Source organism: Oryctolagus cuniculus, chromosome 4, assembly GCF_964237555.1.
Source record: "Oryctolagus cuniculus chromosome 4, mOryCun1.1, whole genome shotgun sequence".
NCBI classification, from domain to species: domain Eukaryota; kingdom Metazoa; phylum Chordata; class Mammalia; order Lagomorpha; family Leporidae; genus Oryctolagus; species Oryctolagus cuniculus.
Genome location: NC_091435.1, coordinates 45,318,442 through 45,332,035, shown reverse-complemented (window position 1 = coordinate 45,332,035; position 13,594 = coordinate 45,318,442). Strand labels below are relative to the sequence as shown.

The 13,594-nt window shown below is 39.4% G+C and overlaps 1 protein-coding gene across 1 annotated transcript in view; it reads right to left on the bottom strand.

Moving 5' to 3' along the window:
* CHMP2B (charged multivesicular body protein 2B) overlaps positions 1-13,594 on the bottom strand; it is a 32,936-nt gene that overhangs the window by 13,560 nt on the left and 5,782 nt on the right. The window contains exon 2 of the mRNA XM_008267100.4: positions 1,716-1,807. Within this exon, the coding sequence (XP_008265322.1) occupies positions 1,716-1,807 (92 nt within the window). The remainder of the gene's footprint in view (positions 1-1,715; positions 1,808-13,594) is intronic.

The following is a 13,594-nucleotide window of genomic DNA, read 5'->3' as shown; positions in this document are numbered from 1 at the left end:
AATGAAAAAACTGACTTTTCTCAAAGACAACAAGGGAAAGGTGTGAGCAACAAATTTTGTTGGCACTACTAAATTTCCTTATGTAAAAAGTGAACTTCTAACTTCTTAACTTACACCATACTGAAACTTAATTCAATGTGGTTTAGTTTTACAAGTAAGAACTAAAACTTTAATACTTCTAAGGGGCAAAAAAAAATAAGAGAAAGCACTAGTCACTTCAGATTAGACAGATTTCTTTACAGAAGAAAAGAATACTATATTGTATCATAAAAACAAAGAAAAACCTTTTGTTCCTCAAAAGACACTTAAGAAAATGAAAGACAAGACAAGGAATTTGGAGATAATATTTGTGAAAAACATAAACTTAAGAAAGCATTAATATTTAGAGTATATAAGAAACCATTACAACTGAATAAGTTGGTGGAAAAAATAAGTAAAATATTTGAAAAGATGCTTTAGCAGAGAAGATATGCAAACTGCAAACAATTAATTGAAAATGTGCTCAGTATCACTAGTGATGGGGATACATGGTTTAAAACAACCATCTACCATAAACCCACTGGAATAGCTAAAATTAAAGACTGTCAATATGTAGAACCAGTGCTGCTGGTGCGAGGGGGAAACATTAGAGCCACTTTGGAAGTTGTTCAGCACTTTCTCATATAGTTAAACACACATTTACCCCATGATCCAGCAATCTCACTCTTAGAAATATACCCAAGAAAAATAAAAATGTATGCTCACAGAACAACTTTATTGAAATGTTTATAATAGTATTGTTTAAAATAAAAAAGATCTGAAACAACCCAAGTGCCCATTGCTTAGAAAATGGACAAACTGTGAAACATCCACACAATGGAATAACACTTACCAATAAAAATTAATATTGATGCATATAAAAATGTTGATTAACCTAAAAACAATTACACTAAGGAAAAGAAATCATGTTTTTAAAAGTTCATATGATACAACTCCACTCAATATTCTACAAATATAAACTAACCTACAGAGACATCAGTATTTGCCTCACTGGGCAGAAGGTAGACAAGAAGGGGTGGGTAGAAGGCATCCCAAAGGGCATAAGGATATCTTTGGGGATGATGGAAACACTCATTTGACTGTGGTAATGGTTTCATGATTTAACATGTATGCCAAAACATATCAAATCACACACTTGAATTAGGTAGTCTGTTGCTTGCCAATTATGCCTCACCAAAGCTTTTTAAGATTTGAGACAACATACATCTAAAAACATAGCATAAAGAATATTTAAAGACAGGCTAATAAAATAAAAAAGCATATTTGCTGTCACAGACACTATCTTTAAATATGAAGCAAGACACCTAAAGAGTTAATGTAATTATTTTTTGCAACCCTCTCTGTTTCCCATGACTATTTTAGCTTTTCTGTTAACTAAGAAGACAACGGTTTTGTTTTATACAATATTTCTTTGTAGGCATTTATGATGTACACAGCTGAAGAATAATTTGGTTCCATAATCAGTAGAATACACACAAAGAATCTCAATAAAAGTCAGCAGAATGACACTATAAACAAAGGTAAGCAGAAAACACAGGAAGGCATTAAATGCCATGTTTTAGTCAAGTAAATTACTTACCACCTGCTATGTGCCTTTTTGCTAGTTAGCTAATTATTCCAACACTAATTTCCAAATTTGTTTGAAAAGTTAAACTGAAATTTAATGTTCTACTTACCAGCTGTTTTTCTTGTTTCTCTAAAGCTGCTCGATCTCTGATTATAGCTCTCTGTGTACCTCGTAATTCTCGATTCTGCTCCTTTATTACATCTAAGAGAACCACAAAAGAAACCGAAATTTATGAGTTGTAAAATTTTAAATATGCTTTAAAATATTAGACTCAAAGCTCACAATTTCAAAAACAAGAAACACTGACTTAGCAGATGTTAAACTTTTCTCTCTCAATTTAACTCACTAAAAAAGTGTTAAACATTAAAACTTGTAGAAGATAAATGTAAACATGCTATAGTCTAAGGTTTAACCAAAAATAATAAAACATTCCTTAGAGAATTGATTAGTATAATCAATTAATTAGTAATAATAAATAATGTTTTATATGGCACATCTCCCTCTCTCTCTCAGATGGGTCATATATTTATTAAATCTTTTTTTTTATTCACAGTAAGTAAAAGTATAAACCTTTCAATGAGGCAGATCTGGGTCTGAATCCCTTTCACCATTTGATTATTATGCAATTATACATATCACATCTTGGAAAAGTTAATAAAAACACCTAAGACATTTTATTCATAAAGGATGGTTTTTAATGAGTAATTAACATCTGCAATGTCCCCTAAGTCTCCATTCAATTTTACGTTTTTTCTAATTTATCTCAACTCATCAGGTTTCTGTAGTATTATCTTTTGAAGAACTGAAGTAGTACCCTAAGTCTGATAGTCTATAATTCAGGTCAGTTTTACTAAACAGTGATTTCATCAAAAGTTCACAGATATTAATGTTAATCAGTACCAATACTGATCTTTTACTGTCAGAGACTTTTCTCAGTGCTTTACATATATTAAATAATTTAATGCTCAGAATAATGCTATGGAGTTGATTTTTCTACTATTTTATACACAAGAAGATTGAGTGTTAGCAAGGCTAAAAAACTTGCTCTAGGTCACACTGGTGGCAAGCAGTACCCAAATTTGGATCTAAGCACTCTGCCTTCTGAATCAGTAACATTCACCACTGTACTAAATTTTTTTTAAATAATGAAGTATATTAAAAACAACAGAAATGACAGTATCTTCATCAAATGATCCTGTGACAACTGGATAGCCACATGAAAAGCAATAAAAATTGGAACCCTACCTCCCAGAGAATAGAAAAATTAGCTCAAAGAAAAAGCAATATCTCAAATATAAGAGCTAAAATCACAATTTTTTAAAATGATTTATTTTATTTATTTTTGAAAGGCAGAGTTAAAGAAGATTTAGAGAGAGTAGCTTCATCAGGGTCTCCCATGTGGGTACAGAGAACCAAGCACTTGGGCCATCTTCGGCTGCTTTTCCCAGGCCATTAGCAGAAAGCTAGATCAGAAACTGAATCTGAAGTACAGGAGCTGGAACTTGAACTTGAGCTCAGAAGAGATGCCAGCATTGCAGGAAGTCACTTAACCTGCTATACCAGAAGGCTAGCTCCAGTAAGCTTCCCCCTCCCTCTTTTTTAAAGTAAGGGAAACCTGTCATTGTTAAATGACTTTTATTTTTTATTCTTTTAAAGATTTATTTATTTATTTTAAAGGCAGAGACAGAAAAGACAGAGGTAGAGAGAAAGAGACCTTCCATCCACTGGTTCACTGCCCAAATGGTCACAAAGGCCAGGGCAGGGCCAGGCAGAAGTCAGAAGCCAGGAGCTACATCTGGGTTTCCCTTGTGGATGCAGGGGCCCAACCACTTGGGCCATCTGCTGCTTTCCCAGACACATTACGAGGGAGCTGGATCAGAAGTGAAGCAGCCAGGAATCAAACCAGCACCCAAATGGGATGGCAGCACTGCAAGCGGCAGCTTCACCTGCTACACCACAGTGCTGGCCCTCCTGATAAACTTCTAACGTGGGACCAGCGCTGTGGCATAGCAGGTAAAGCTGCTATGGCATTCCATATGGATTCCAGTTCAAGTCCTAACTGCTCCACTTCCAATCCAGCTCTCTGCTATGGCCTGGGAAAACAGTAGAAGATGGCCCAAGTGTTTGGGCCCCTGCACCCACATGGGAGACCCAGAAGAAGCTCCTGGTTCCTGGCTCCTGGCTTCAGATCTGAGCATCTCTGGTCATTGCGGCCAACTGCGGAATGAACCAGCAGATGGAAGACCTCTTCCTCCCTCTCTCCCTCTCTCTCTCTTCTCCTCCTCCTCTCTCTCTGTGTAACTCTGGCTTTCAAATAAATAAATAAATCTTTTAAAATAAATAAATAAACTTCTAAAGTAGAATACACAGGAGTAAATTTTCATGACCTAGGATTTAGTAATGAATTCTTAGACATGACACTAAAAATATAATCAACAAAAGAGAAAAAACATAAATTGGAATTCATGGAAATTAGAAACATTAATTTTTAATTGGACATTATCAAGTGAGACAATCTACAGAATCGGATAAAATGCTGCAAATTACATATCTGATGACTCTGGTATTCACAAATATAAAGAATTCTTATAAATCAAGAACAAAAGACAAACTACCCCATTTCAAAAATGTCAAAGAGCTTGATTAGACAAGTCTCCAAAGAAACATAAGATGCCCAATAAAAACATGAAAACGATGCTCAACATCATTGGTCATTAGGGAAATAATCTACAACTTCATATCCATTAGAATGCCTGTAATTTTAAATAATTAGAAAGGAACAAGTATTGATGAAGATGCAGACTGAAACCCTTGTACATTGCTATCAGAATGTAAAATGGCATCAAGGCTACCACTGTGGCATAGTGGCTTAAGGTGCTTCACCTGTAAAGCCAACATTCCATATAAGCACAGGTCAACTCCTGGCTACTCCACTTTCAACCCAGCTTCCTGGAAAAACAACACATGATGGCCCAAGTACTTGGGTCTCTGCCACCTGGATGGAGTTTTAGGTTCCTAGCTTTAGCATGTCCCAACCTCAGCTGTAGTAGCCATTTGGGGAATGAATCAGTGGATGGAAATCTCTCTCTCTCTGTCTCCCTCTCTCTCTCTATCACTCTGCCTCTCAAATAAATCTTTATTTGAAAAGCAGAGTGACAAAGAGGCAGAGGAAGAGAGGGAGAGAGAGGTCTTCCGTCTGCTGTTTCACTCCCCAAATGGCCACAATGGCTGCAGCTTGGCCAACCCAAAGCCAGAAGCCAGGAGCCAGGAGCGTCCTCCGGGTCTCCCACACGGATACAGGGATCCAAGCTCTTGGGCCATCTTCCACTGCTTTCCTAGGCCATGGCAGAGAGCTGGATCAGAACTGGAGCAGCCAGGACTTGAACCAGAGCCAGGTGGGATGCCTGCACTGCAGGTGGCAGCTTTACCCATTATGCCACAGTGCCGGCCCCTAAATAAATCTTTAAAAAGAAAGAAAAAAAATGTAAAATGGTTCGGCCACCATGGATAATAAATTGCTGATTCCTCAACCAGTTAAACACAAAACTACCATTGGACGCGATTCCACTTACAGATATTTATCCTCAAGAGCTGAAGTAGGCACTCACGCACAAATACTTCTTTATGAATGTTCATAACATTATTTACATTAGCTGATCTAAAGCACCATGAACAGATGAACATATAAACAAATTGTGGTCTATACTTGAAATGAAATATTATTCAGCTATCAAAACAACTGACATTACAGGCTGGCGCCTTGGCTCGATAGGCTAATCCTCCACCTTGCTGCGCCGGCACACCGGGTTCTAGTCCTGGTCGTGGTGCCAGATTCTGTCCCAGTTGCCCCTCTTCCAGGCCAGCTCTCTGCTGTGGCCAGGGAGTGCAGTGGAGGATGGCCCAAGTGCTTGGGCCCTGTACCCGCATGGGAGACCAGGAGAAGCACCTGGCTCCTGGCTTTGGATCAGCGCGATGCACCAGCAGCGGCAGCCATTGGAGGGTGAACCAACGGCAAAAGGAAGACCTTTCTCTCTGTCTCTCTCTCTCTCACTGTCCACTCTGCCTGTCCAAAAAAAAAAAAAAAAAAAAAAAAACCAATTGACATTACAACAGATAAATCTCAAAAACATTATGTAAAGTGAATAAAAGCAAGATTCTAATGTCACAATTTATGATTTTACTTAAATGAAATATTCAGAATAGGTGATATAAATGGAAAGCAGATTGGTGGTAAGGTAGTTGCCAGTTGATAGAGAGAGGAGAATGTGAGTCACTGCTTAATTGGTTTTAGGTTTCATTTTGAAGTAATGAAAATGTTTTGGAACTAGATATAGGCAGTGGTTATCTGCCACTATGAATGTACTGAGTGCCACTGCACTGTTCCCTTTGAGATAATATTACATAATGTTCACCACATAACATTGGAGCAAGTGCCCATTATCCTTTTTAGGATAATTGTTAATACTACATAGTTAGAAGAGTTATAAATGGATCAACAGTTGCTATAATTATACTGTAAAAAAAATACTAATAAACTACAAGGAATTTCTAAACAAAAGTTACAATAAGATACCAAAGCTCCCATAGCATACATGTACGACACCAATTTTCCTTCCTTTGCTTACTTTGTTTCTCAATTAGGCTATATTATTGGCCACTTAGTGCTCAGGACTTACAGGGACATATCCTACAGGTTGTTTAAATATAGGACAGGGTACCATGGCACTTCTATATGCAAATGAAGAAAGTAGGGACTTTCTTTCCTAATACATTTCTTTCAAAGTGGTAATACTGGATAGAAGACATATTTCATTTAAAAGACAGAGAGGTAGCCAGCACTGTGGCATATCAGGTAAAGCCACTGCCTGCAGTACCTACATCCCATATGGGTGCCAGTTCCAGTCCCGGCTGTTCAACTTCTGATGTCTGGGAAAGCAGTGGAAGATGGCCCAAGTCCCTGTGCCCCTGCACCTGTATGGGAGACCTGGAAGAAGCTCCTGGCTCCTGGCTTTGGATAGGCGTAGCTCTGGCCATCTGGGAGTGAACCAGCGGATGGAAGACATCTCTCTGCCTCTCTATAATTCTGCCTTTCAAATAAAATAAATAAATCTTTAAAAAATAAAATAAAAAAATAAAAGACAGGGAGTAGATATTCTGTACACAAATATATTTGGGAAATGTCTAAATTGGGGGTAAAAAGTCTTTGCCTCAAGACAAAGAAAATGTTTTATTAATCAATGTTTTGTCAACCCTTAGAGGTGGAATATATTACAGATTATTTCCCAAATTTATTAAGTGAAGAATCCTTTCTAAGCAGCATCTATTAACATTTCTTAGATACTAGTGTTCCATGGCGCAGGTTGGGATTCTATTGTAAAACAATGTTATGCATTAGTTTTCTAGGGCTGCCACAACAAGATATCACAAACTGGGTGCTAAAACAATAGAAATTAATTCTCTCACAGGTCTAAAGGCCAGAAGTTCACAATCAAGGTGCCACCTGCAGGTTTGGTTTCTTTGGAGGCTTCTCTCTTTGGCTCGCAAATAACCACCTTGTCTACTATGTTTTCAGATGTGTACCCTTTCTTTCTGTCTCCTGCTCTACTTATAATTCGATCAGGGCTCCATTCTTTTGAATTCATTTAACTTGATTATGCCCAGTTTAAATATGTAGTCAAATTAGAGGTCAGAGGTGCATCATCAGAAATTTGGGAGCAAATAATTCATCTTTTATCACAGAACACCTATACATCTATAGACAGGTCTCAAACAAAGAAGGCTCTCATTTCTCCTATCCTAAAAAGCAATCATCAGTGTCTTCACCCTCAAAACTAAAAAACAAAAAAACAAACAAAAAAACCCTCTATTTTCTTCTTTTAGATTTGCTCACCATCTTGCCAAAGAAAAATGAGTTGGTATGAAAATACCTACCCACTACTATCACAGAAAATGACTCTAAATTTAAAATTATGAATTACAAATGCACAACTGGAGTATAATGCCTTTGAGTACTAAGAAGTCCCCTAAATTCAACTTGTATAAAATGGCAGTATCAGCTAGTGATAATGGTTGTCTACAGCTTCAGCTCAAAGAAGCCACTTTATAAATGTCTTCACCTGCTTTCTGTTAGTCTAACTCAATGCCTGACACCGAGGCAAGAAATAGAGGAAAGTTTTTTATTTAGCTCATAGTTCTGGAAGCTGAGAAACACAACAGCATGGTGCCAGCACCTGCTTAGCTTCTGGTGAGGCCCAGGTGCTGCTTCAACTCATAGTGAGAAGTGGAAGGGTAAGCAGATGTCTCCAAAAGAGGGAAAACACAAGGGACAGCCTCACTCTAAACCCACTTGCTCTCTTGCTTCAGTTCCTCAGAAATAAGAACTTACTCCTTGAATTCATTTATGAGATAAAGGCATCAATCCCTTTTACAGATCTAATCAGCTCTGAAAGGTCCCATCTTCCAAACACAAAAATGATCAAATTTCAACATGCATTTTAGAAGAAAAAAAAAAAAACCTGTGAATACATATACATAGCAATAAGTTAAATTTTTTCCAGATAATTAAAAGAAATGCAAAGCAATTGGTAATAACCCAAATTCTATTATTACACATATTTTTCCATGACTAGGGTAGTATAATTAAAAATATAAATTTGGTCTTTGCCCTGGATTCCTGGCACAAAGGGACTAAAAGGTTTCCAATTTCCTGAATAATAGGAATGTGTTTTGTTATTTATAACAAGTTAAGGGGCTGGCGCTGTGGCACAGCGGGTTAATGCCCTGGCCTAAAGCTCCAGCATCCCATATAGGAACCGGTTCGAGACCCGGCTGCCCCACTTCCAATCCAGCTCTCTGCTATGGCCTGGGAGAGCAGTAGATGGCCCAAGTTTTTGGGCCCCTGCACCTGTGTGGGAGACCTGGAGGCTCCTGGCTTTGGATTGGCACAGCTCCGGCCTTTGCGGCCATCTGGGGGGTGAACCAGCGGATGGAAGACCTCTCTCTCTCTCTCTCTCTCTTTCTCTCTCTCTGCCTCGCAAATAAATAAATAAATCTTTAAAAAAAAAGTTATATGTGAATAAGGTGAATTGGGGAAGGGGGGAGTGTTGAAAGCTTCAGGATGAAGCTAGCCAACAAAAGAACCAAATACCTCATTAGAAGGTGGGACTTCATGCCATACTCTATCTCCAGACCTCACAGGAATACGGGTGCTGAACAATGGGTTACAAGCTTCTTAGCAAAGAGATACTGAGAGTTTCCTAACGGGTGAACAGACAGATGTGCTGAGAAGGTAGCACAGTCAGAGAGTGTGGGAACGCTGTTCCCCTCCCACAACACTCCCACTGCTCTATGCATCTTTTCCATTTGGCTGCTCCTGAACCACATCCTTTAAAAGGAACCAGTAATAGTATATAAAGTATTTTCCTGAGTTCTGAGAGTTGTTCCAGAAAATTATTAACTCTGAAGAAAGAGTTGTAGTAACACCCGATGAGTCAGAAGTACAAGTGGCAATCTGGCACTTGGGAGTGGCATCTGAAATGGGGGCAGTCCTGTGGGACTCAATTCTTCACCTGTACCATCTGCTCTAACCCCAGAAAATTAGTGTTAGAATTAAACTGAATTTTCAGATAGCCAACTGGTGTCCAAGAATCTGAGTTGAGACAGCATACAGCCATCTTTGTTGCAAAACAAAAATTATGACATATGGCTTAAAACAAAAACATGTAACTTAACAAAATTAGCTTGGTTTCACTTTTTAAATTTTTATATCATTATGTGTAGCCTGTCATTGTATATCATAAAAGGAAAAATAAAGAAAATTAACTGCTGCATATTCCATAGCCTCATAGTTGTTAATAGACCTATTAATATTTAAACAGTTCTAAGCTATAAACTCAGAGTGGCTAATCTTATGCACTAAAACATAATCATAACACTTTAAAACATATTATCATAAGTAGAAAAAGATAGTAAAAGATCTTTTCACATAAGACAAATAGGAATATCCTATAAAATAAAAAAGACTCTTTAATTTGTCTTTAAGAATTCCTTTAAATCAAATTTCATGAGTTAGTCTTCCAGATAAGTAAAAAAGAATAAATGAGAATGGTTCTGAAACACTTTTAATGTTTTTTCAACCAAATTTATTTTTCATCAGATTTTTTTTTTAGTAGGACTGATTCTGTCCCAAGATCATAAACTCCTTAAGAGTACAGACTACATATATTTATTTATTTGCCTGCTTGTCTTCTCACCTTATTTCAGTGATAAATGCTATCCCAACATATCCTACCTAGTAGTAACTTACGAGTTACATATACACATAGAGAAAGAGAGAGAAATGCAAAAGGATTTGTCTAATAGGCATCTTTAAGATACTCCTTAAATGTATAATAAGTCTATTGCTTATCAATAAAGATGGTTGATAATTTAACAATTGTAAAATGTGAACAACAATAAAATGGATATTTTCTACAAATGGAAACATACAGCACTAGCTTTTTTCCTTAAATTTTTTTGCTCTCTTATTTTCAATCTGAGTCAAGACAATGATAAATGCATATGGGGTACTGCTGACATCTAGAAGAAACACAGCATGTGGCTCCTGCCTATCCTCTGCTTCCTTCTTATTTTTTATTTATTTATTTTTTTTGACAGGCAGAGTGGACAGTGAGAGAGAGAGAGACAGAGAGAAAGGTCTTCCTTTTGCCGTTGATTCACCCTCCAATGGCCGCCGCAACCGGCGCGCTGCAGCCGGCGCACTATGCCGATCCGATGGCAGGAGCCAGGTGCTTCTCCTGGTCTCCCATGGGGTGCAGGGTCCAAGTATTTGGGCCATCCTCCACTGCACTCCCTGGCCACAGCAGAGAGCTGGCCTGGAAGAGGGGCAACCGGGACAGAATCCGGCGCCCCGGTCGGGACTAGAACCCGGTGTGCCGGCGCCCCAAGGCGGAGGATTAGCCTAGTGAGCCGCGGCGCTGGTCTGTCTCTTCCTCTTTGTAATGCTGAGGTTCAAATAAATAAATACATTTATTTTAAAAAAGGAAAAAAGTCAAAAAAATAAAAATGAAACAAAAAGGGTCTCTGTAATAGTCTGGATGTTAAATGTGCCCCAAAGGCCCATATGTTAAATATCTGGACCTCAGGTGGCACCACTGGGAGGTAGTAAAAGCTTCAGGAGGTGGGGTTCAATGGGAGGTCCACAGATCATTGTTAGCATGACCTTGAAAGGTAGCTCTTGTGTGGGTAGTTCTTGTGGTAGATCTTGTGTGACTTCTGAGTTTTCACAACATGGTTGTCATAAAATTCTGAGTGTAGCCCAACCCACTCTGCTTCTCAGCTCACCATGGCATCCTCTGTACACGCTCCACCACCATCCCAGGGCCTTCACCAGAGCCTGCATCATCTCCTTTGGCCTTTCAGCTTCCAAAACTTTGAGTTGCATAAACTTTTCTTGCTTTTACAGCTAGCTTTTCTCAGTTATTTTGTTGTAGTAATGAAAAGCTGACAACACAGTACCCCATATGGTTCAACATAGCTCACTACATTTTTCTACTGGAATTTGAAACCAAAACCCAACTTGAATTATGATTGTCCTCTCTGCAACTTCCAGGGAAAAAAGCAAAAAGTAATTATTAACCATAAATATGGAAATTTGTTAATCTTTGAGGAGCACTACTTGTCTTTTCTGGGGGGAAAGCACAGGGCCTGTCTCAAGTTTGCACAGCTGTACAGGCTTACTGCTGATTATTGGCATAGATCACATCACCCAGTAAGATTCAACAAGACCAATAGACAGCATCCAATGTATCATGTACATACTCTGTTACGTGTAGACAGTGAGTTTGGCTATATGGTAAGTACCATCTTCTTACACTGATGAGAGAAAAATTTGTTCAAAAATGCTGCAAATTCAAAGGTACAGTGTAAGAAAAAAACACTTAAAGCTCAGTACCCAGACATCACCAGTTCTAGGAACCAGATTTACTTGAGGGAAGGAATGAAAATGACAGTGGGAAAAAATAATCGGAATATGACAGGCAAATAAAATTTATTTCTCAGGTCCAGCGCCATGGCGCAGTAGGTTAACCCTCCACCTGCGGCACCGGCATCCCATATGGGCACGGGGTTCTAGTCCCGGCTACTCCTCTTCCAATCCAGCTCTCTGCTGAGGTCTGGGAAAGCGGTAGAAGATGGCCCAAATCCTTGGGCCCCTGCACCCTCATGGGAGACCAGGAAGAAGTGCCTGGTTCCTGGCTTCAGATCAGCGCACCTCCGGCTGTTGCAGCCTTTTGGGGAGTGAACCAACAGAAGGAACACCTTTCTCTGTCTCTCCTTCTCACTGTCTGTAACTCTACCTCTCAAATAAATAAAAATCTTTAAAAAAAAATTTAGTTCCGAAGCCAGGAGCCAGGTGCTTCTCCTGGTCTCCCATGCGGGTGCAGGGCCCAAGCACTTGGGCCATCCTCCACTGCTCTCCCAGGCCACAGCAGAGAGCTGGCCTGGAAGAGGGGCAACTGGGACAGAATCCGGCGCCCCGACCGGGAGGGTGAACCAATGGCAAAAAGGAAGACCTTTCTCTTTGTCTCTCTCTCTCACTGTCCACTCTGCCTGTCCAAAAAAAAAAAAAAAATTATTTCTCAGGTTTTGAAAATGGTGTATCAGAAACACAGAGAAAAATATTATCATTTTAATTAACCAGTTTTAATACATGGTAAAGATATATATATAGAGAGAGAGAGAGCGCGAGCTATGGGAAGAAGAAAGGACAATAGATCATGTCAACAGCTTTACATACAGCCAAGAGCGTCCCTCAATTTAAGAAAGAGGTTGGGGCCAGTGTTGTGGCATACTGAGTAAAGCTACTACCTGCAACGCTGGCATCCCATATGGGAGCCAGTTCAAGTCCCTGATGCTCCATTTCTGATCCAGCTTCCTGATAATGCACCTGGAAAGGCAGAAGAAGATGGCCCAAGTGTGTGGGCCACTGTATTCCTGTGGGAAACCTGGAAAAAGCTCCTGGCTCCTGGCTTCGGCCTGGCCTAGCCCTGGTCATTGCAGCCATCTGGGGAGTGAACTAACAAATGGAAGACCCCTTCTCTCTCACTTTCTCTCTTTCTCCAACTCTGCATTAAAAAATAAATAAATTAAATAAAATAAAGAATGAAGTTAAACTCAGAAAACTCAGCAGGACTTGTCTGGAAGGAACAGGCAGAATACTTCAAGAAAATAGAATCAAATCCATGGCAGCATAAGCAATAGCAAAGACACACTTTGATGTTTTTTCTCCTGCCAGTCAGTCACAATAGTCACTAAAACCCAGAGGAGTTCATTCAAATGTATTATTATTAAAGTATACATGCTTTCAAGAGTTCAAGGAAGGTTCTGAGATGAAATGTGGCAGCAGATCTTTGATCTTCAAAGACAAAGGCTTTGGCAACATGATCAATCACAGCTTCAATTCAGAAAACAGTCAAAGGGTATTTTTACCTTAGAGAAATGAGGAAATGAGAGGAAAAGATACCCTAGAAGAAAAGTATCATAGACTTGGGGCCAGCGCTGTGGCGCAGCGGGTTAAAGCCCTGGCCTGAAGTGCCGGTTCTAGTCCCAGCTGTTCCTCTTCCGATCCAGCTCTCTGCTATGGCCTGGGAAAGCAGTGGAAGATGGCCCAACTCCTTGAGCCCCTGAACCTACATGGGAGACCTGGAAGAAGCTCCTGGCTCCTGGCTTCGGATCGGTGCAGCTCCGGCCATTGCAGCCATCTGGGGAGTGAACCAGCGGATCAAGACCTCTCTGTCTCTACCTCTCTGTGTAACTCTTTCAAATAAATAAAATAAATCTTTAAGAAAAAATAAAGAAAGAAAAGTACCATAGACCTGCCTTGGTGTCATGCCTGGGTTGTAGAAGTACAGAGGGAAAAAATGTTCCTCAAGAAATATCTGTTCCGAAAAACAGAACTATACTGTTATCCTGAATCCCACATTCCATTAG